The sequence below is a fragment of the Plectrocnemia conspersa genome, unplaced genomic scaffold (genome assembly GCF_051122295.1).
Source record: "Plectrocnemia conspersa isolate PC_06_02 unplaced genomic scaffold, ASM5112229v1 ptg000009l, whole genome shotgun sequence".
In the NCBI taxonomy this organism is placed as follows: Eukaryota; Metazoa; Arthropoda; class Insecta; order Trichoptera; family Polycentropodidae; genus Plectrocnemia; species Plectrocnemia conspersa.
The window spans coordinates 24,387,123-24,412,192 of record NW_028277173.1 but is presented as its reverse complement, the minus strand read 5'-3'; the positions used below and the strand labels follow the sequence as shown (position 1 = coordinate 24,412,192).

Here is a 25,070-nt window from a genome sequence, read left to right as displayed (position 1 = left end):
TCGAAATGAAAATAATAATTGTATCGATCTATGACACACAAATATATCAACGATTGTTCAATTAAAATTTTTGCCTTGGATGAAAAAAAATTGCCAAAGCACTTTCTGTGCCAATTTTCCTAGTTACGAACCAAGAAAAGTGAACTGCGTCGTCAATACTTATATACTCTATGATATGTAATACGGATATATTTAATTTATTAATAAAATACATAAAATTACACTCCCATTCACCATCACCATCCCGCAGATGTATGATTATGCACGTATAAATGTGACTAATGAATTAAAGAATTGTGATGAGTTTATATCTAGGGTACATTAAATGTATATACATATATATGTATGTGTAAAAGCATGTGTGTCTGTATATATGCTAATATATAAATATACATATGCATATGTACGTGTAGATTATAGGTACTAGAGAATACATAAATGTATACATTATTTATGTTGAACGTCTTAATTATTAATGTATTTATTATTTTTTTATATACATTCTATGTAAACCCTTGAACTTTATCGTTTAATCTTATTAATGAATGTGTATATTTATTAACACTGTTATGAAGAAGTTTAACTTCAAGAGGATTTGTGATAAGCATTACAAAAGTTGTTAATGGAGAGAAAATATATATATGCATTGTTTTATTAGACGATATTATGCAAATATATTGAATTATAATAAAAAAATATTCTATATATATCAAAAGAAGTAATGAAGCTCAAAGATTTAGTTAATATTAAATAAATAAATATATACACAAATATTATTTCCTAATAAACTATTCAGTAGTAAATATAATAGATTAAAAATCATCATTACGACTAAATTAGTTGTACCTTTTAGAAAATTTATATAATATTTAAAGAATTATTTATTTATTATGAAAAAAATGCATTTTGTATTAATTATTTATCTTGATTTTTTATTAAGCACAATTATTAGATATCAAACTTATGAAAAACAAAAAGAAATTTGACCGGCTGTGAATTTGTTGCAAACAGCGTGTGAAGGTAAATTCTACACACATTCTTCTACCTTTTGATTGAGTTCATTATAACGTGTAATATTTCATTACCGTTTAGGCGTCTGTGGCCTTTTATTGTTGGCGCCGTTAAACGGATAGGTTGCCAATACGCATTGTTTCACCCAACACCGAGCGTTTTTAATGAAATTTTACGATTCAATTACAATGTAATTTTTAAATTGAAAATCAATTACATTTTATATATCTAATGTAACAATCTAAAGTTAATAATGGAAAAGATATACAATGTACTGTTAAATAAACCGAAGTGAATAACCGAACTAGCAGTCCATTACAGCACTCGATGGTAGTCCGCCGTCAGTTTCTCCATTTCTTATGTGTAAACCATGAGGAAAACATTTTTTTAATGATAAATAAACTTTCGTATTAAACATTATATTAATTAAAAAACAGCATTTTCATTGTCTAATTATCTCCTGACATGATATTTTATTTTAATATACATATTTTATTTAAGTATTTTATTTTTATTATAATTGAATAATGTATAAAAAAACATTGAAAAAATCAATAAAGAATATGAACACCTATTAAATTTATTTTTATTTTATTCTTAAATATTCATCACATACAATGACTGAAAATATAAATATTTACATAATTTTAATTAAACTATTTATTTATATAATAAAACATAAAAATGGCTATAATCATTACCTATACCTATATCTGCCATATTTACAATTATTTTAATACACAATAACAATAATAAATATTAATTTAAAAGAAAAACTTTTTCCTTTATTAAAAATACATTCACTGGTTGATTCAACCAAACTATATTATTATTATTAAAATTTAAATGCACAATTATTTAGTATTGCTTCTAATCCAATCTAAATATTCACTGACTCGTGTATACACACCAGGATAACCCGGTTCACCGCATTTGTTTCCAAATGACACAATTCCAACTTGTAACCATTTTCCTTCAGGTCCTTGAAGCATCAGTGGACCTCCTGAATCACCCTAAAAAAAATAAAAAAATTATATAGTATTTCGCTAGATGTCACTGGTGGTTTCGATATTATTATCCATACAATACAACTTTTAAGCGAACTAAATAAGATTAAAAGCAGTTAATCATTAAGATCATGTTCAAAACATATATATTAGGTCACCCAACTCCTGTCCTTTGATATAAATCTATATTATATACTTAATCTTCCTAACATCTTCACCATACCTGGACAAAATTTTGCATAGATAAAATACAAATAAAGTGATGTGCTGTACGTCGTTAATTGTATTATTTAAATGTATGATATCTATTCAATACAACCCTTAAGCACACTAAATCAAATGTCGCACAGTTATTCTTTTAGACCCCGATTAAAAAATAGGCACCTTATGTTACCAACCCTATTACTCTGATATAAATGTATATTATATGCCGAATTATAATATAGTCTCATCTCCTCCACTTTTTACATGTAATATAAAATACAAATTAATAATATAGTATTCCGCTAGATGTCTCTACTATTATTGATTAAATGTGAATTCAAAAAAATAATTATATAATAATTAAAATTGAATAAATTTGTATACATTATAGCTCTATATTGCCAGCACAAAAATACATTAAAACAATTTAATAATATAATATTCCGCTAGATGTCTCTTATATAAAATTTAAATTATTATTATACTTACAATACTAATAAATATATAATAATATCTTTATTACCTAATTTGCTTAGTTATTCCTAAAGATCTTGTTTAAAACATCATATTCAATTTAACTAATTCCAACTTTTATGTATGTTCGGAACATTTTAGCCTTAACAGTTGATGTATCACCATACAACTATTTTTTAAAACAAAATCCGCTAACGGAGTACAAGACTTAACAATAACTGATCACATGGCAATTTATTATGTCTATTGTTCATTTATTTAATTAACTTATCAACAGCTGAATTGATTTTATTCTTCTGATCGTTTATTTTATTTTACTAATCAATTTTTTATTTTTTTAAATGAACAATGAATTGTCATTGTTCTGTTTTGTCGCAGTTCTAATTTGACATGTTCTGTTTAGTCCGGTTACCATATAAACTATACGATGGACATTGCGTTCACCAGTGTTTCTAAAATTTTGCATTAGCAATATAGTATTAAATTTTCGGTTAAGTTAGCTTCAATATTAATATTATCTTTAGTCATATGATAAAACTTACTTGACATGCGTCAACACCGCCTTCGGAATAACCAGCACATATGAAACCAGCAGAAATTGGCTGAAAGTATGCTCTGTCACAGTCCGAATTACGCCAAATTGGCAATGAGGCTTGCCTTTGTGCTGTAGACTCTCTTCCCCCATACCTCGTAGTTCCCCAACCTACAACCGTAGCTCTCCTTCCAGACCATTGTTCTGCCCTTTGATAATGTGGCAAACAAATTGGAATGACATACTTAGACTTTTGCGCCGGACCTGTAGTGAAAAAAATTAGTATTAAATATCTAAGGAGTCTAAGACATATTTAATCTAACACTAACCATCCAACACTAAAATTGCAATATCATTATAAAATCCAACTCTTGAAAAATTTGGATGGGCTCTGACTTCAGTGACTCTAAAAGTCGATGGTCTTGATGGCTCGTCTTCTCTTTGTAAATCCACGTCGCCTAAACGCACTGTAAATTGTCTTGAAGAAAATCTATAAAAGGTAAAAACAATGGTATCGTTAATCTATTATTTTTTTTAACTATTAAAAATAGCAACTTTTTGTTTCCTGTTTATATAATTTAAATTAAAATAAATATTAAATTGTTTCGCTGGTCCTTCAAGTCCAATAAAGTATTTAATTGCTATTTTAAAATATAGCTAATTTTATGGGTTTCTTCGTTATGAATATAACAGAAACTTCTTATTTTTTTAATGATAAAACGACTTATATGTAAGGATACTAACGGCCTTTGTTTGGTGTCTCTTGTGCAATGAGCAGCAGTCAGGACATATTTGACCCCGATTAAAGCACCTCCGCACCAAAATTCGGTACGCGTGGGACCACTCAAAAAAATGGCAGCTAACCATGGCCAAGCTCCACTTGCAGCTTCAGTTCCTCCGACTACTCTACCGGCACTGTTTTCTGGCTCGCCACATTCTAAAACCATTCTTCAATTTAACACCTAGAACTTGAATAATACAATATCAATTGCACTCACCATCTGGATCAACGTAATTGGTATAATTAAACTGATTTGCCACATTCGAGCTGGACACCGGTGAAAGCACGGAGTTTGTGACAGGCCTGCGTGTGGTGGTCGTAGTTGTGGTGTACGATTGATATATAATCGAAGGTTTTTTAGTGGTTATAGGGAAAGCATAAGTTGGAGTACTAGTAATAGGTAGCTCGTTGAATCCGACTCCGATGATGGGACAGCAAACTCCAGGAACGAATAAGCTCTTGAAACAAAGTGATTGTCTCAAGTTTCCTAAATTGAGAAGGAGCTGAGGACAGTTGCTGAGATCTTCGCAAGTGCCTTGCTTGCCTTCTGGTGTTGTACATCCTTTACTTCCAGGATCGATCCTATCGTTTCCTTTATTCGATTGAGGCAACGCTTGTCTAACGAATGGAGCTAAAGTATCGGTTACATTCCTACCGAGAACGTTCTTACTTATTGTCAATATGGCATCTGGTAACTTCCCTGGAGAAGCTTTCGAATCTTCAGACGTTTCGTCTCTCTCTTGTCTATCGACAATGCCTACTAAATAATGGCCTACTGTATTTATGGCACTGAGAGTTTCTGATATAGTCGAGAATGCAGTGTCGGAAAGTAAGCGTCCAGAGTCATTGCTGCTTCCTCTAATCTCTTCTGCAGCTATACCCAACGCTTTGTTTGTTTCTACGTTTTCATCTTGGCGATACACTCTCGTCTTAGTGTTTGGTTGCCGACCTTGAGAAGAAGTTCCAAACAATCTTTCAGTGTTCATCTCAAACTGATCTTGATCGTCTGTGTTGTAATAGTAACTCTGAGATCTTCGCGGAGCTGGTTGGCGAAATTGATGTGCCCATCTTCCACCGGAAGGAGCAAATCCTCCATTTGGAGAAGACCATTGCGGCTGGAATGAATAAACTACAAAATTCTTAGTTAAACATCAAACTATGCCTAATTACTCATTCATTAAAACTTTCTATATATATATATATATATATATATATATATATATATATATATATATATATATATATATATATATATATATATATATATATATATATATATATATATATATATATATATATATATATATATATATATATATATATATATATATATATATATATATATATATATATATATATATATATATATATATTAATAAGATAGTACACACCTTGCCTCTTAGATCTACTCGAATATTCTTTTGTGCAGCTAACCGTAGACAGTACCAAAATACCTGTGGAATGAAACATGATTAAAGTTTTTTGTTGACAAACCAATGCACATCAAATGAGGTAAGCATTTATTCATATCATAATGATAGACTGCTTTTTATACTGACAAAGCAAATTATCAAATGAAGAATTTAAATGTACTTATTGCTTTTACAGCAAACTGCGTTTCATAGCATATTTTTTACAAGTTAAATTAATCGCGAGCATAATAGGGCTACTAACGTTAGTATTAGTTTGTACTGTGATCATAAATTATCTTGTCAATTATGTAAATTGTACGTTTTGCAACTGCCATCATTTTTTTAATCACTGAATTGATTTTATTGAATCTTATATTGCTAATTTTTATAGTCACTCCTTTTAGGTTTTTAAATAGCCGGTAAAATAGTTTTGATTTTTTAAATTGTAAAATAGTCAATCAAGACAAGCTTTGCCATTTATAATATTAATAAAGATACTGATAATGTCACTGAACAAAATACTATTGTTTCATATCAAGTGGACGAATTTTATTCATTCAGGAAAAAGACTATTTATTTATTTCAAAAAGGGTATTGTGTTCTTTATTTATTTGTTTTATTTGCAGCAAATACATTTTCTTTCGCAGAAGTGGGTGTGCGGTACGCATCATAAGATTCCCTATCGAGCTCGACGGTTTACCGTTACATTCTAATTAGAATCCACTACTATTTGCCTCTCAGCCATACACCGTGGGGGTGTTACCCTGCGCTTCTAAAGAAATATTCACTATTTTATTTTTATTATATAAAAATGCCCTTTTCTTATAATAAATACAAATATTTTATTGCTTTTGGAAACAACAATAGTAGGAACACATTTAATAATGTCTATAATAATTATATTTATTTAAAAAATCTTTGAAATTCTGCGCAAAATTAAAAAAAATCAGATACATAAGTAGCAAACTTATGCAATAAAGTTAGTGGTATTGTAGATTAATCAAATTTATTTATTTAACAATCCAGAACTGATGCCGATCCCCTAGAAATAGAAGTGGGAGAGGTGTCGCACGCAACAAAGAAAGAGATAAAGCATGCTATTTCGTGTAACGGTACTTCGTCCAGACGACATGGGAATCTTATGAAGCGTGCGGTACGCATGTAACGCACGCCCATATCTCTCTCACTCTCGTCACTTGACATGCGAGCGAGCGAAAGGGAATGTATTTCACCGTACGCGCCTGACTTGTAGTCAAATTTTATTTTTTGCGCTCTTTTACCTTTTTTGTGCGAGTTCAAATTGAAATACAATTCAACGCAGGGCACGAGAAATGGAAATTTAGGATTTAGCGAAGGTACAGTTAGTCAGAGAATATTTAAGGCGTTAGTTCTATAAATTAAAAATAAGCCCCATGAAGACTTTGATCTAAACAGTATTGAAACTAATCTACAGACAATTGTTTGGATTCCATGAATAGACAAATGGGTACCGCACGAATTGAAGTTCTTAATAACAATAGTGAATCAGTGCCTGCGATCAGAAATCGATTATCTACGATAACCGTAAGAGATGAGTACAGTGTTTAAATGGCAAAGAAGCTACAAAACATGTTTCAAAAGTGTCTTAAACCAGCGTAAACTATTACAGTATAATTTTATTGTATGGAAATTTAAACCATGCATATAAAAATAACCATAAAATAAACAGATTAAAGCGATATTGATACACAGTTATGCGAGAACTCATACTTGCAAAAATAAACAAATTAGGATAGGAAATTTTGACTCGTTTTGACTTTTGACCGTTCCCTTACAGATTACCACATTTTTAAACATGTATATTATTTCTTCAAAACAAGTAGGTAAAGTCAGTAATCAGAGTGATATTCTAAAAAATAATGACGACTTCACAACTTTTAAAAATAAACATTTTTATACGTTCATTGTTAAATTATTCACTATGTAAATGGAACATAAGCTCAGATATGCCCACTGTCTCATGGGTAAGTCACTAAACTCGTGCCATTGCTTTTAACAATTATGACGTTTTTATAACTTTTACATGAGTCAAAACGTGAATGAACTCATAAAATGGGTCTAATAATCACTCCTAAACAATAAAATCCAGAATATTGTTAAGTTCAGTGTTGCTTGTCGTCTGTTGAAGTTGTGCTGCTTTTTTTTAATTTTAAGAGAACAGTATTTCTTGGGCATATCTGGGTTAATATCTCACTAAAAGAATCAGCCATTTCATATGAAATAACCCAATATATAATGCATTACTAAGAACGAAATAATTATTAATATGATATATACTAATTTAGCGTAATATAAACATATAAATACATATTTTTATCCATTGTCAAGTTGCAGTGCTAAGTGTACAATATATAATAATAATAATAAACTGGTTGTAGAACTTTCGTGGCCTTAATATTTTAATCTAATAATACTTATTGCTTTATGGGTTTATTGTCTTGATTAAAAACGAGAGTAGAAAGTTGAGAATTCAACTCAGCCACGGATCAACTCCAAACAATCCACCGACGCATTTTCAAGATCAGATAATTTTGCAAGTTAAAAAGAAATAAAAAAATGCTAGGCAAATAAATTTTTGCGGAAACTTTCCACATACATTTTGAATGTGTAATATAATACGACCGTAACAGCTTCCACGAATAGTCATCATTTAAGTAAATTTCTCTCGTGGTCAATTGCTAAATCAAACCACAAATCGCACAATTATGGAATTTCCAAAATGTTCAAAAAGGAAATTGAATACATGACTAAAGAGTAGAGGCTGTGAAATTATTATTGCACATTATATTACTAACTTTTATTACATAACATGTAAACATTATAACTCAAAATTTATTAGGCTTTTAGTAAAACTCAAAATGTTAGGTGAGTTGATTAAATATATGAACAAAACTACGTAACATATATCTAAAGAACAATAAAATAAATCTGAATATTTACAGTTAGCAATTTCATCTAATGACATTGCTAATTATACATTAAACCTTATGTTACGTTATGTGTCGATAATATAAACTTCATGATGTTTTATTCATTCTAAAGCTAAACATTAATAGATGCAATAAAGATTATATTAATTTATATTTCAATAAATGTTAAAAGGTTTAATTTTAATTATGCTACTACAATATATAGCAATATGCAGTTAAGAAATAGTATTTAATAATTATTAGCTTTTAATGAACCACTGATATATGTAGATGACTAATATTTGTAAGACCTGGATTAAAATATAATATATACCATAGCATTTCAATTTATATCGTAAATAGTAGATCGGAATTGAGAATAAAAATATAATTATAATTTAGATCGATTAAAACAAATTAGGTTTTCCTAGATTTTCCTTATCTCACGGATGAATATGCGGAATAATAATTTAAATAAAAATTGAGCTAGATTGTATATAGTTCCATATATTAATTATAAGTTGCTTTTCTAATTTATGAATAATAATAAAAAACCTGCGAATCGTATTGTTGTATTTTATAATATCAGGTTGTATACTTGATATACAATACTTCGCGCTTAGCGATTTACTGACGAAAAGCATAGGTGTAAAACAACTTATTAATAATATACATTATTTTTATGTATTGTTATTTTATTAGTGAACTTTATTTTAATACACCAGAAATATGTTTTAGATAAGAATCATGATTAGATATGATAAAAACAGGTAAAAATCAATGTCGGTCATCGTGTTTCGTACATTTTAAAATAATATTATAATATAAATCTAATATAAAAATATATATATTTACATATATATTAAGCTTAAGTGTAAATTGACTTTTTCAAAATAATATAAAACTGTGTTATTCATCTACTTTTTAATTGTTTTTCAAGATTTTTCATAAGATACCTCTTGAGCGTGCGACTAAATGTGCCGCGAAGACGAGGAGCATAATAAAACTTATTGCTTATGCAGTTTGCTTAAGCAGCTAAATAATAGATACAGTCGGTGTCAATACCTAGACTTGCATTAGAAGCACCCGTTTACAGCATTATGAATAAAAGCTGTTAGTCAAATGAATATTCCAATTACATATATTTAGTACTATAACACAGTGGTGCGCAAACTATGGGTAGTTTTTTTTTTTAATTCGCAAAATTTAAAGAAATTTATTTGACAAAAATAGAATTTTTATTTAAGAAGAAACAATATAATTATCTTATTAAAATTCATAATAATTTCTACGACGACAGCAAGGGCGAGCACGAGGCTCAAATAGCCGCCAGATGGAGTGCCATGCGACGCGACGCAGATCGCGTACACTCTCAGTCTCTCAACTACTGCCGGACAATCGATCGGAATTATAATTATATATAATAATAATCACTAATCTACCACATACGATAAAAATTATAAAAAAAACACTAAGGTTCATATGAGATTCAAACCACTGGTATTATTTCTCTCGCAATTTTTATTTAAAATCAATAGTAAAGTTGTTTTTATTATTGAGATTCTAGAGAGCACCATAAATTCACAATTATAGTACTATAAAAAAAACTGTAAAATAATAAATTTGTAAACTGAAAAGTTAAAACATACGATGATATGTTTTATGACTAGATAAAATATCTTCGCAAACAATATACAATCACCAAAATTAAAAATACTTTCTTCAATGTGAAGATCTTGGTAATGACACCAATGACGTAATAAACCTTGATTTTACTTTTTCAATTGTTAAAAATTGTGTTTTGGCACACAATCAACTTTAATATTTGTTATGCTAATTTGTTTTATAGTACAATGAATTGCTTATTTAACGAATTTGGTTGTATTAATATTAAGTATAATTAAAATTATTTTATATATAATACATATGTATTTAAGTATATGAATAGTCTCCATACGATCACAAAAGAAAAATAATGTATGCTATACGACTTTTAATAAAGAGGAATATACGAAAATTAAATTTCAAGTCTGGTTAAATAAATCAGGGCGCAGAAACGTTGTGCTTAAAACAGCCATTGGCTATAAAAATCATAGCCAAGTTGCTTATGTTTATTGTAATGACATCGTAAACATTTGTGAAAGGCAGTTCGTTGTTAATAATGCACTCAATCAAAATTTAATATTGTTTTAATTAGCGTTTAGCTGCGGATGAATTTTATAACAATATAATTGAGTGTTCATAAGTATCCTTAATGAAACAGTTACTAAAATATATTTCATGCCGTTAAACATAGCATATGAAAATAAATCGTTATTTTGTTAATTACAAAATGATTCTTCAAAATAATTTTACGTTAAAATTTAATATGATTAATTCTGAAAAATATTCGTTGTAAACCAATGTTGATTTTATTAATATATTTGCATTCATTTCCTAGGTCAAAAAATATGAAGATTATGGCTTTTGACCCTCACAGCAAAAAATAATTATGTCTAAAAAAATAAATTATCATAATTTATTCAGAACGCCTATATTTATGCCCATTTGAAGCAATCCTTGTTGTTTATAATTTACTGGCGTCACAAGGTCGTTTTCACATGAGGTTTTCACCGTTTTTCACCTCATTATTTGCACGGGAGCAATGCGAGATTGCAGCGTCCGAGTGAGAGTTAATTTGTGTCAATAATTAAAGTCGGCGCAAACATAAATATTATGTTTACAAGTGTGCGATTAAGTTATTATATTAAGAACTTACAACTACGGTTGTAATTTGTCACCCTCAAGAAATGTATTATACTGTAATTAGTATATTGTATAGAATGAGGTCAAAATTTTAGTTTATCTATTATCAATATGTTGGTCTTATCAAATTATTTACAGAGATGTAACCGCGTTACATATTTAATTATACCATGATGTATAAGCAACTATAAATTAAATATAATCAGCCTGTATTTAAATGCAGAGCAAAAAATCGCACATGCATTGTTTTGCTATTTTTAACTTTCTTCTTAAATTTAGATATCAAAATTATTAACGCATTTATGTAATTTTACAATTATGGAAAAACAGAGAAAGAAATTGATCACTTAAATATATAAACACATATAATCACAATCATGTTTTTGTCAAAAAAATATTTGCAGCGCATTATATTTAATACCTTGTTTTTTTAAAGCTGGTTAACACTTAAAAAATAATATACAATAGCGCCTTAAAACGACTTTAGCTAATTAAGATAAGCTTAGTTAAATCAAAGACAATCGAAATTTATTGTCATAATAATATTAGTATAAATTTTGGTCTCATTATCAATCGTACAATACAATATAAAAATCGTTCCAAATCCAGCGTTTCTTTAGATTAGGATTATATATATTATGATAAATCTGTGTTTTATTTGAGAAAGTAATCAATTCTTTTATTTAATATATTCATAGATCAGAAAAAGGTGTACACAACTATACGGTCATACAAAAGAACAAAAATTTAAATATTATGGTGACTATATTTTTATCATGCTCCTAAAGTGCAACTAAGCCAAATTGAAAACGGATAACATTTAGTGACAAGCACAGTTAAATCAAAGAAATTATGCTTTGAACAAGGTCAAAGAATAAATATTTAAAAAATGTATATCATTACATTTAGTTTTTATGACATGTTAGCTTTTGTATTGAACAGTTATAAAAGATTTGATAAAAAAAGTTTTATAAAACGTGATTTATGTCCCTTGGATCTATAAGAAAATAAGTTTTTCTTATTGGCATAAACTATTGTATCCGAGGGTCGCTGCATATCTCCGCTGAACTAGTACTAAAAACAGCATCCTCAGATTATACATTCCATAAAATGAATTAACGCAGCTAAGAATTTTAATAAGATATCTGTAAAGGGCTTAGTTATCCGTAGATGACTTCTTTCATCGAGGCTGCAGCCTTTTAAGCTGCTTCTATGAAATGAGGCCCATTAAAGAATATCTATCATAAGCCTGCGCCACGACACCAAAACACTACCAGTCGCCAAAGGTCTGCGCCCCTGCACAATGTGCTTCATATTCCATATCCCCAGTACATATTTTATTAGTAGCAGTGGGAACGCTCGTTACCGAGCATTCCTACTGCGACGGCGCTGACACGATTTTATTGCTTTTGACGTGAAGTTTTGCCTTCTGAGAAGTGATAATTATTTTTTCGATCTCCTATTGACCAACGTACGGTTTAAAAATACGTTGATAAGCCCTCTTACATTAGAAGTCCATAGTAATATCTGAGAGTTGAGTGGCTTAGTTTGTATTTTTGATTTGACTTAGTAAAAGTTATAAAGCTATAATTATTTCAGAACTTTCATGAGGTTAGGTTTGGGTTTGAACAGCAAATGAACGTTTCGAAACTCTCAAATTGAGCTTCATAGACATTTTAGAGCAGCAAATGATTTCACTGTAGAAATATATATCTATGGTGAAAATGTATTTCGACTTCACTAGTGAAAATATAACTTCACAGAAAAATACACATTCACTGTAACATTTTTACATCGCATGTAAATAAATAATTATGAGTATGTAAATGTATATATTACTACGGTCATGCGGATTATTGCCCACACGAACATTAGTCACAAGGCAACTTCTCACAACGGAAATTGGTCACAAATCGATCGCAAAATAAACAGGACGCAAAGTGATTGATTAAAATAAGAAATTAATAAATATTTATGTACTATTTTTTTATCTTGTTTTACAAGAAAAACATCCGGGTAAAATAATAATGTAGCAATTAGATTGCTATAAAAATCGATCATTCTAAATATGAAAACGTGATTAAATCTGATGTGTTAAACTAAATATATCAATAAACAGTGATAGATATAAACATAATTATAAAATAGCTGATCGTTCTACGAGCGCTGGTGGAGGAGCCGGCGGAGAAATGATGTCCTTAGAATGATCCTCTGAGGTCTCTGATAGCAGAGTGTAGTCGTGATCGGTCTCTGTTCCTCTCTGGCTGATCTTCTCTTGAAGACCCACATTATGTATCGTAGATTTGAAAGCTCTTCGACGAATTATAACAAATCTGCGATCAGTCAACCAGTTGTTGCGCTTGTTTATTCTACAGGCAAAATTTGTTTAATTAATATTTTCAGGTTGAATGCTAACGTTGTTTTTGTCGCCCGATGGCGTATTTGTTTGCGCAATCGTTATGCAACACAATAAATATTTTCCTCTGTATTTAGAACGTAATTACAACGCATTGTTTATGCCCAAATGATCGTTAAACATAACGAGGGCTATTATAGTGGTCCATTCAGTTACAGTTTTTGTTTATATTATACTAATTATAGCTCGTTCAAAAAAAATATAAAATGAATTAGTATATAAGAAATTTGTTTTTTTTAACTCCCGTCATAATTCGCAACTACTCTGTAAAGTGTCTTGTGAGCGATCGATTTGTAGCCAATTTTCGTGTGAGCAGTTGCTTTGTGACTAATATTCGTGTGAGCAATCTTCCTGTGAACAGTTGCCATGTGTGCAATAGTCCCTTCACCATTACTTTATATGGAAAAGTTAAAATTATATAATTTTACTAGTCAAAAAAATTATCTACTGGTAAAAATATATTCTGATATGATTATATTGAAATGACATATTTTTTTAAATATTTTCGGGATAGATTCGAGACTGTTTTTATAGTTTTTTTTTAGGGATTTTTCATTATGATTCATAGTATTTAAATAAATGCCATGCGTTTTTCTGACCAAATTCAAGGAGCGGAAAATGCCTCCACCTGCCCTCTGTTTGAAGCAAAATGACTTGAAAGACAATTTCAAAAACACGGCATGTTGTGAGTCAACAGCATCACAAGGAAAAGGAAAGTAATGATTGTACATATACATATATAATGCAAGAATGCTAATTAAAAAAAGTTTAATAGCCTCACATTGAACTTTTAATTCGTGACCAATAGACCACGTCTACCAACAGCTCGGTGGTGAATGTTCTTTCACTTTCGTTTTCAAAAAACTCGACTCACGCTTCCTGTTCCGTTCAAAGACGGTCATCGTTTAAACGACAGCCGTGAATCAATCGTTTCGAAAACGATTCACAAACAAGTTGCATCACTGTCGCACAAATATCAACGTAACGGCAATGACTCACGTATGGGTTTTTACCGGACGCGAATTGGGTCAAGAAAAAGACCGAAGAAAGAAAGTCGCTATCATAATCCATCATAACGCACATAAAGCAATAAACTCTAAACGAGAAATTCTTCAATGGATATTATGCGATTTTAGAGTTAGCGCTTATTCGGCCCATAATATTGGTAACTGCGAGTCACGCAACCAGATAGAAAACACCGTTCGCATGTCAATCGAGCATTAATGCACGTCTCAAACAGCATTGTATAACTGCGGTTATCGCAAGCGATATATGTACGTAAATAGAAAAAAAACTATTACTAATAGTAGAATAATTTATAAAGAAATTTCGCATGACTTTTATTATTATATTTTATTATGAGAACAATGCCTGGCGAAAATTGTGTCGCATTCGCTCGAGACCGGATAAAAAGTTGTAAATGTAACAATAGCAGACGTGGGAATCGTCTCAATTAAGAAATTTCACGCGATCTGTTAAATAAAAAAGCATTTTAATTAATATGCCCTATTGTGAGTAATTCGCCCAATAAAACTATACCGGTTAAATGTGACTTTATTTTATTTAATGGCAACAATATTTTGTGGATTCATTGGCCAAATTAAAAATACAAAGGCATTTTCACTGTTTTTTAATTCAAGTAAATTTTGATCGCCCCTTTGTTTCATCGCAAACTACATTAGTTTCATTTATTTATTAGTGAGCAAACTTCATTTAACTGTGCATTTGCAATTCTAAAATATTCTGCAGATTATCATTATTGTTCAAACATTTATGCCGTTCCTGATTTGAAACAGTTTTCTTATATTTAATCCCAAAATAAAAACTCAAAATATACCATTATCCAAAATAAAATAAAAATTAACGACGTATAAAAAGGAAGTAGTGCGACTACCGCGACTAAAAACGCGTGTTAAATATACGGTGAAGATGTGGTAAATACACGAATAACGTACTGGAAATTTATGCTTGAAAGAGCGCCTTTGCTTTATATCAAAAAAAATTCAGAAAAAATTAATATTGCTTAATCAATCTTTATAACTGTGAGGATGTCAAAGCTGAGCCCATTGGTACCGCATAATTTATTTGAAAATAATGTAATCGTAAACCATTTTTATGTCACATTAAAATTGAGTTGTTAAAAATTATACACAACTCAACCCTATTTTAATACCCAACAATTATGTTGGATATTAAAATAAAACAAAACAATTCACGCTAGCACGATTGACAAATTTAATGATTTATATATAATTATAATTAGATTGAGTTTTCCTTGATTTACCTAATCTCACGTAGCAATATCGTAAGTTATAATAAAAAATTTTGAATCAAATTTAAAAAATATATTCTCCCTTCTTCTTATATCGCAAAAGATCGAAAGTAAAAAATAATCAAAATAAAAAAAAATCTGTTGAGAACGACAAAATATTCGCCCTAAAACCTCAAGAAATTATTAAATTGATGGAAGAAAAGTATACCTAATAATGAAAATTATATAATTTATTAGTTAAATATTGCTACTTTTAAAAGAAGCAATATCTATATAATCAAATGATTTTGCTATATATTTATAATTACTAATATTATTAAAATTATATTTTTATTAAAACGGTTGATGATCGATTAAATCTTATTTTAGTGTCGATGTCCCAAAAAGTATAAAGATGGCAGCAGAATTTCACGATTGTAATGCAGAAGAAGGCGAAAGGAAAAGGAAAGTGGTTTTGCATTACAGTCGATCAAAGAAGGGTGTTAACACCGGCAATGAAATGGCAAAATCCTATTACGTAAGGTCAACAAGAACATAACCGTTTAAGATGTTTGTGAAAATAAAAAATATAGCTACTCATAAGCTATCCTTAATTTTTGGATATTTATGAATACATTGCTTAAGAGAATTCTGGATATGTCTGGGGTCCACCCGTCCCCCTATTAGAACAAAGAGATTTTATCAACTCTCTATCGGTTAATAAATATTTTTTATAAAATATGTTTTTCACAGAGTTTTAATCCAATGTATTTAATATGAATACATTACACTAATAACGATAAATCAATTGATATAGAACGAAAACTTTTCTGATTACGAGGCAAATATTAAATAATATTGCCAAGTATATAAGACATTAAGATTTTTATTACATTCAAGGAATGCAATTATAAAATATAATATATTATCAATGTAAAAGTTGTTATTATATCAAGCAGCATTTATATCGTACAAGAATTTACATTATAAATTAAATGTTTTTGTGTATTGGCATATTTTACAACATAATCTTTATTTTTGTTTACAGTCTTCATACTACAATATAATAAAATTTTATCGATTCTTTCCAGATACTAAAATAACAAGAACAGCTATTTACGGGTTTTTACCGAACATAAAAAAGAGGTCAAGTAAACCAATACAAAATATGATACTGCATTGTTTAAAAACAAATATGTACAATGGCTACTAATGAATAATTACAGGGAAGACACCTCAAATAAAGAAAAGCTAAAACAAATTTTTGATTAATAAGAGAGCGTAAAAAAGAATTATCCCTTCTCAGAAGTCAAAAATCCACGTCAAAAGCAATAAAATCGTCGCAGTGGGAACGCTCGTTGCCGAACGTTGCCACTGCGACGGCACCGACCCGATTTTATTGCTTTTGCCTTCTAAGAAGTGATAATTGTTTTTGCGCTCTCCTATTGACCAAAATTCGGTTAGAATACACTTTAACTAATGCTTTCATATCATAAGTCCGTAGTAATATTGGTACGAATAGCTATCATATTTTTAAAACATTGTGTAATATCGAAGTGCAGACAAACTATGGAGCAATATGCGAGATGTGACGTCTTCTCCTTCCGCTTATTTTCACCTGAGATGTGAGTTGGCTTAATTAGTATTTTGGACTTGACCTAATGAAAGTTTTAAAACTATAATTTTTTTTAGAACTTTCATTAGGTTAGGTTTGGGTTTGAACAGAAAATGCACGTTTCGTAACTGTCAAATTGACTTCCATAGACATTTACGAGCAGCATACAATTTCACTAGCGCCTATCAGTTAAATTATATTTTCGCTAGTAGAAATATTAGGGGTACCGGAAAAGATTCCATTTTTTTTTACATTCCTTGTTTGAGATCAGTTTGACCCTGGACAAGGTAGAGTGAGCATCTTTGTAAGTTTTTTTTTCTATAGTATTGTTCCTTGGCTTTCTTTTTGCGCCATAAATATTTTTTTAATTTTAAGGGTAAAATTAGCAAACCAGAAGCAATCGAACAATACATACGGCATTGCATGCTACTTTTTTTTCGATCAAGGTTGGAAAGCAACTAAGGCAGCTAAAACCATTATTGAAATTTATGGAGCTGTTATAAATATACAGATAATGTTATCACTTAAGTATCCTTTTATATATATTATTATATTATTGTTTATGTTATCGTAGGATATTTCTCAATTTTTATGTAACCGTATAAATAGGCCCGACCCACTGGTAAAAAGGAGAATCAGAGTGGGATTTGTGAACGGAGGCCGAACGCTAGACGTTGTTTCGACTGTAAATAATTAATTCAAATATTTATTAGAGACAACAAATGAAAATAATAAAAGATTTTACAATAAGTGAATTTAGAACATTATTTTTGCTCCTTTATGACAGAGCAGTAATAACAGCAAACAGATGCCAGTTTTGGTTCCGGCGATTTAAATCTGGCGATAGGACCTTAACAGACGTTCCGAAATCAGGACGACTTTCGAAATTCGACGATGAACTGCTGAAGGTCATTTTGTAATCAAATCCTCGTCAAAGTATCGAGGATTTATCCCAAAAACTTGCTGCTCCGTGGTCTACAGTGCAAGAACACAAAAAAGTTCGGCAAAACTAATCGAATGGGTGTTTGGGTTCCCCGTGCGCTGTCCGTAGCGAACAAAGAGAAGCGAATGAACACGTGCGATTCACTGTTGTCAAGAAACAGAATTCACCTATATTTGGATCAAATTGTGACTAGTGACGAAAAGTGGATAGTATACGACATCGTGGTGCGAAAAAAACAATGGCTTTCAAAGAAAGAAGTACCTGTTCCGACCCCTAAGCCCGACCTCACCCTTCGCAAGTCTTATTGTGTGTATGGTGGGATATTCGTGGAATTATCCATTATGAACTGTTAAAACTGGGTGATACGATAACTGCAGAAGTTTATTGTCAACAACTCGAAAGATTGAATGAGAAATTTAAAGTGAAACGTCCGAATTTGATAAACCGAAAAGGAGTGATTCTGTTACACGACCACGCGCACCCTCTCAGTGCAAAGATGAACCGTGAAAAAATATGCAATTTAAATTTTGAAGTCTTAAAGCATCCTCCATATTCGCCAGACCTCGCTCCTTCTAATTTTTATCTCTTTAGATTTATGGAACATTCATTTAAGGACAAAAAATTTGAAAATCTGAAGGAAGTCGAAAATCATTTAAATTCCTATTTTAATTCGAAACCACCAAATTGTTATAAAGCGGGAATCCAAAAAATGCCTAAAAGTTGGCAAACAGTTCTAGATAACTATGGGGATTATATTTTATAATATGTAAAATAGTATGAAAATAAAATTTCAATAAAACCTATGATGCTTAAAATAATGGTTTTCTTTCCGGTACCCCTAATATATATCTACTGGTAAAACTGTATTTGAACTTTATTAATGAAAATATAACTTCACTGAAAAATACACATTTATACATCGAATAATGATAGTGAAGTATGTAAATGTATATAAATATTATTACATATGGAAAAGTTGAAATCATATCATTTCACTAGCACCTACCAGATGAACTATATTTTCCCTGGTAAAAATATATATCTACTGATGAAAATGTATTCCAATATAATCACTGAAATGACATATTTCAAAAAAAAAAATCGGAATAGATTCAAAACTATTTTTTTAGATTTTATTTGAGGTATAGCCCGAGAATTTTTAGGTTAGAATTAGAGACGTCATGTCTAATTTTTTTTGGTCAGTTGTTGTTTTTTTTTTAAATTTATAGTATTTTATTAAATGAAAAACATTTTTTTAGGGTGCAAAGAAATCGTATTATCTCTTTTTGTAAATGAGGCTTTAAAAGAAAACTGTTGTCATTGCACCTTATAACAAAGTCTGGACCAGCTGATAGTATAAAATTGATAGTGATCACATTTGGCATCCATAAATCGCTTTTAGACCGGTTCCGAGCTGCCAGCCTTGCAGCAGTCCGAAAAGAAGATCGCGTTTGAATAACGTTACGTGTCGCGTAAAGAGCATGTTGAATAATAATATTTTTTATCGAATCTCGTGCAGTAACCTCGCCATAGCCCGAGGCGGATCTGTGCCGAGAGCGAGAGCTACTTCAGCTTTCACTTTTCGTCTTCGGAGAAATGAACGCTACGCTGCGTTCGACCAGAACGGGCGATCCTCTTTGTTTTCAAATACATTTATACTTCGTTACACAAGAGCGATGAATCGAACGAACGCTAATTTTTAAATTATGTAACTTGCATCGTATAACGTCGCAAGCTATGCAGGACACGTACAGAGAATTTAATTTATAAAAACCAAACAAAGACAAGAGATTATGAAAAGGGAAAAATCTTACATAAATATATTTTTCTATTTTGCAATCATTAAAATAAAGCCATCTTGATAATAATAATACTACTAAACATATTCGGAAAATTAAGATATGAGATATAAGGTTAGTACTAAAAATAATTTTATACTAGTGCTATTTTTTATTCAGAGTTGATTCAATGATATTATCTTATGGATATATCAAGCTTCTTGCAATTGTAGCTGCTCTCATGAGAGTGTTCTTTTTTTGATATGCGGAGCGCGACTCGCCGCTACCTATTATTCTCCTCTTAATCCCTATGATATCATATCCATTTCCCAAAATTGATTAGTGATTTAGGAAACCATCTATTGGCTCGCCTTCACCTCATAATTACTCGCGACAGCTCAAGTAGGAGGTCGTGCTTACTTCAGTCCGCGGTTACACTATAGCAAGAGCCCAATTATTTACAGGACTCAAGTCACAAAGACTTAAAACTAGTGTAAGATATTCTGAAAGTAAAGATGTGATATGGAAAACTACTGTTTAAATTATTTGCTTAAATTATATAGCTTTAATGGCAAAAAAAAAATGTTGGTATATTGATGACTATTATTTATGAAATGCTTACTAAATTATCACAAGCTGAAGTAAATCCCAAATACAATGTTTCAGAAATATTTTAGTTTTAAATCTCATAGATCAAGAAAAAATATTATTCATTTTTAATAGGTTGGGTATAAAATAAACATTAAACCTTAAAACAAATATAGTAATTGATCTTACCTAATAAATTAATAATAAATGATAAATATATTTATAGATGTAAATTTAAAAGGCACAGGAGCACGCCCAATGCGTTACAACGGGGTAAATCTATACCAACTGAGTAAGTCAGTCAGATATAATGAATACCTACAAGTAAGTATTAACTATCAGACTGAAAGTCTGGGAATCAGTGACATCTATATTAATAATTATTATGTGTAGTATAATTTATAACCAATAGATGTCATTGCAGCTGGGGCCGTTTTTTTATAATAGTGCATTTTTTATAAATAAAAATTCGAGTGCCGCTGCTGGGGCTCGAACCCGCAACCTCAGAGTTACTAATCTGAGACGTTAATGACTACGCTATTCCGTCGTTTTAAAAGCTAACACAGCACGCAGCGCGTAGTCTTCCATACTAACTCTTACAAATAAATAGATTCCTTTATTTTTTCCTTGTTCCTTGATTTCGCCACTTGGAGACGCGCATTATTGTCTTGTATAACTATTGAATACAAAATGTATCTTTTTAATTCCTTGTTTTAGCGTTCTAGCTGATCACAATACAAGCTTGCTGATGTTTTTGGCCCGATTTAAGAGTTTCGTAATGCACAATATATTTTCAATCCAACCATTTGCACAAAAAACTCTTTATACAGTGAGCCCTGGCTTTGATGTAGATTTTTCTACCTGATTTTTTAACAACCACTGTCTTGTCGGACAACATCCATTTCTTATCTCCGGTTATTAAATAATTAAGAAAAAAAGCGATCAGCTTCAAAATCCAGAAGCTCTTGCTATATGAAGATACGTATCTTGCGTTATGTTTTCTTTGCTCAATTCGTATAAAATCCATAAACTTGGCCACCAAACCTTCCCAATCTTCTTAATGTGCCTATGCACTGTTGTATACACAATGTATAGCTTTAGTAAGATTTGCTTCCATGTCTGCAGCCAGGACATCATCGTGTATCTTTGCTGGTCTCCCACATCCAGGATTACCCTTCATATCGTAATTTAAAACCTACTTTGCTATTTACTGATATCAAATTAATCACTTACTACTTCACAAATGTTTTTAGTATAATTTGTTCATTTGGTAAAAATTCTGCCATCGTAAATTTTGGGGCCCAATATTTAATAGCTAATGTGTCAGGTTATCCCATCGGTCTTTGCGTATTTTTCTTACATTTGCAAAAATGTATAGCTTTTTATAAATAAATAATAATTTCACTGTTCTTGCGGTGTTCAAATAAAAAATGACAGTGTAGATAAAATAATCTCAGTTAAGCTATACGTGTGTGAGTTTGAACTATCATAATGCGACCATAATAGTTGAAAATATCTGTAATGCAATGGGCAGGGATGCTATTAAATTTATAAAATGTCAAATATGATTCTAAAAATTTCGTTCCGGGAATTTTGACATTGAACATTACGGGCAGGTAGTCCATGGTTGTTAGTGAGGATATTAGAGCTGCCATCAACGCAGGTCTGAGATTAACGATACAGAAGCTAGCACAAAAGCTCAACGAGTCATCTACATTAATTCACAGCTATTTAAAAAATAGGACAGGTTTTAATTTGCAGAATATATGTATCTCACAAATTGTCTGAGAAAAACCTCGCGCAGCGTATCTCAATATGCCAATAATTAATGATTCTAGAACAGAAAGATTAATTTTTGAGTCGAATTGTTACTGAAGATGAGAAGTGGATCATTTACTTTAACACGCGATGCCAATCAACACGCAATTTCAACCCCGAACATACCCTAAAAGTATAATGTATTGCATTTGGTGGGATGTGAAGTGCATAATTCTAATAAATATGAGTTATTTTAATACGATTAATACGATCTGAATTTTCAGATCGAATACCTAAATCTATTACTACTAATTTACATTCGTTTAATATTTCCTCTCATGTCTAATATTTTTTAAGCGTACAAAAATCAATAAAGTCAACAATAATTTGCAAACAAATTTTAATGCTTATTGTATAAGAACTACCTATAAAGTGGGAGCTTTTGAAGGCAATGTTCCGCTCCTTTTATTTATTGTATATGTATAAAAAGGGACTAAAGAAAATTATACCTGAAATACATTAGTATATAGGTACATCTAAAACATCTTTAGTTCAGATTCATTATTTGAGGTCGGTTTTTACTTTTTTTATAAATATATTCTTGCTATGATTTTTTTCAGTTGGGCTCCTCAAGGAGAACGGGCCCCGGGAATTTTTCCTCTCTCCCCCTCTCCTTTCAGTAGACTTGGTACTGGGTCAGGAGCTTACTACCGCCACAACTACGCTTCATCGCAATTCGCACGAAACGGAGCTACACCGAATCAACCGAGACGAGCCTTAGAAGTCAAGGCAAACTTTACCGATTTTTAATACGACTTAAAGACTAGGTGACATAGACGTACATATATATTTATTTTCCATTGGATAAATTATATGGCTAATTTCAAAATAATGTATTAAAAAACGTGAGCTCAAACAGAGCTCGGTATAATATTTAATAACTAACTGTGTCTCCGCATTTTCAGGTATACCAACGAAAGAAATTGTGGCATAATTGCCCTTTGATGTTATTATAATATAAGCGGCGTTGCACAATTGGAACCTTGACTCGTTGACCCACATCATCTCGAGCATCTGATATAAATATTTATCGCCGCCATTTCTAGAAAATTAGGTGTTACGTGGGCGTGAAATTGCGTCTTTTTTGCACAGGGTTGTGAAATCGCTCAATTACACTAAGCCATTATAATACATTTTATTTTTAGCGAACAATAAAGATGTACCATTGAATTAGTGTACGAGTAGAAAGTTTCTCTGCGGCGCGTCACCCGTCTTTTCCATGTTTTCCTCCTACCCGATTTTAGACATTCAACAAACTATTGTCTTTATTTCCTTTCCAAATCGAAAACGAAAGAGAACACCACAAAAGGCCTTAAGATGCAAATTCGTACGCGTTTGAAAGTTTTCCGTTAAAAATCGAGTATGCAAACTATTTCCATTTTATCACATAATCATGATCACTAAAGCAAAAAAAAAAATTGCACATGGCCCATTCGGTGTATGGAGGCGTCGAAATCACCTGGACTCAAGATCCGGCTTCTTAGCACAAATAGCATCTTTCGCATGTCACTTTAGAAAGTCGATTCTGCGTTAAAAAGGCAATAAACTCTTATGGGATCCTGATCCTTGAACAAATCCCGATTTTCTCTTTTTTGCGTCCGATTGTGCAGATTTTCTCAGGCGATAAATTATCATTGTTATATCACTCGGATTTGCATATAATGTGCAAAAAAGAGTTCGGACGTGAAATCTGAATATTGTGAGAAGTGAAAACTCGATCGCGATTGATTCACGCACTGAAGAACCGGAATTGAAACGGTGATACAAAATACAATATCTTTATTACACATAAAAATGACACTTTCAATTTGCGTATAGAGTTAAAAGTGGGTTAAAAATCATTTGTGTATTGTTGCATTGCGATGCAAGCGAAACAAGTGTGATTTTTAATTCTAAAGCAGCTGAAGGATTAGCAGACGATAATAAGAAAATAGAAAATTTTCGCAAGATCAGTGACTTGATTATTTTGAGAAAAGGGGAAAGCGTCAAATAAACGGTGAAAAGTAAAAGTTAAAAAAATCAATAATAAATACCTGTTATGAAAAATTTTACTGTCATCCATAGCGTAACGCTATCTAATACACCCATTTTATTGTAATTTACAACAATGGTAGCACTTGAGTTTTCTTTGCAATTTAATATTTTAACTTCACTCACAAAATCACTAAACAATAACACCACATAACAAAAGCGTTTACTCTTTTTCTTCTTCTCTAATAGCAAATTTTTACATAATGTGTATTATTAATTTAGAAAAAATAAATTGATTTAGTTCTGAACCAATTTTTTTTTAGTTTATTTAAACGATTATCCTGATCACAAACGAAAGTAAAAGCAGCCAGAGTTTTGTCAGTGCCACCAACATTACTGGCTAATGGTTCGTGAGAGACAGCCGCCCGAGCTCTTTGGTGGTAGTAGCTTCAGTCTGTCGCTCCCACTTCGTCTCTTCTTTTCGACGATTACATCACCGCCTTTTTACCTTGACTTTTCATTGTTGTCCTACCGGAATTTTCTTTTCGTTCCGTCCGGGCGCCATTTCTCTTCTCT

General features: G+C 30.9%; 1 protein-coding gene and 1 long non-coding RNA gene across 2 annotated transcripts; one reads left to right on the top strand and one right to left on the bottom strand.

The window, feature by feature from the left end:
- Nucleotides 1–1,743: 1,743 nt before the first annotated feature.
- On the bottom strand, nt 1,744–24,913 carry LOC148232363 (proclotting enzyme). The gene is made up of 7 exons (XM_088191571.1): nt 24,557–24,913; nt 5,401–5,463; nt 4,227–5,138; nt 3,973–4,165; nt 3,558–3,718; nt 3,239–3,492; nt 1,744–2,024 (listed from the first exon to the last, which is right to left on the bottom strand). Exons 1-7 carry the CDS (start codon nt 24,609–24,611, stop codon nt 1,866–1,868), a joined length of 1,797 nt encoding a protein of 598 aa, XP_088047697.1. The 5' UTR covers nt 24,612–24,913; the 3' UTR covers nt 1,744–1,865.
- Nucleotides 19,549–21,122, top strand: LOC148232364 (uncharacterized). Its single transcript, XR_015810592.1, has 2 exons — nt 19,549–21,005; nt 21,048–21,122. It is a non-coding gene; the product is annotated as an uncharacterized LOC148232364 (long non-coding RNA).
- Nucleotides 24,914–25,070: the final 157 nt, after the last annotated feature.

What these genes read in the sequence shown, in the direction of transcription:
- LOC148232363 (XM_088191571.1), bottom strand. Translation starts at nt 24,611, where the DNA reads ATGGGTGTATTAGATAGCGTTACGCTATGGATGACAGTAAAATTTTTC. An exon ending in GAGTAGATCTAAGAGGCAAG is followed by an intron (nt 5,139 to 5,400) that starts GTGTGTACTATC and finishes AGAATTTTGTAG; the next exon opens with TTTATTCATTCCAGCCGCAA. An exon ending in GCGGTGTTGACGCATGTCAA is followed by an intron (nt 2,025 to 3,238) that starts GTAAGTTTTATC and finishes TATTTTTTTTAG; the next exon opens with GGTGATTCAGGAGGTCCACT.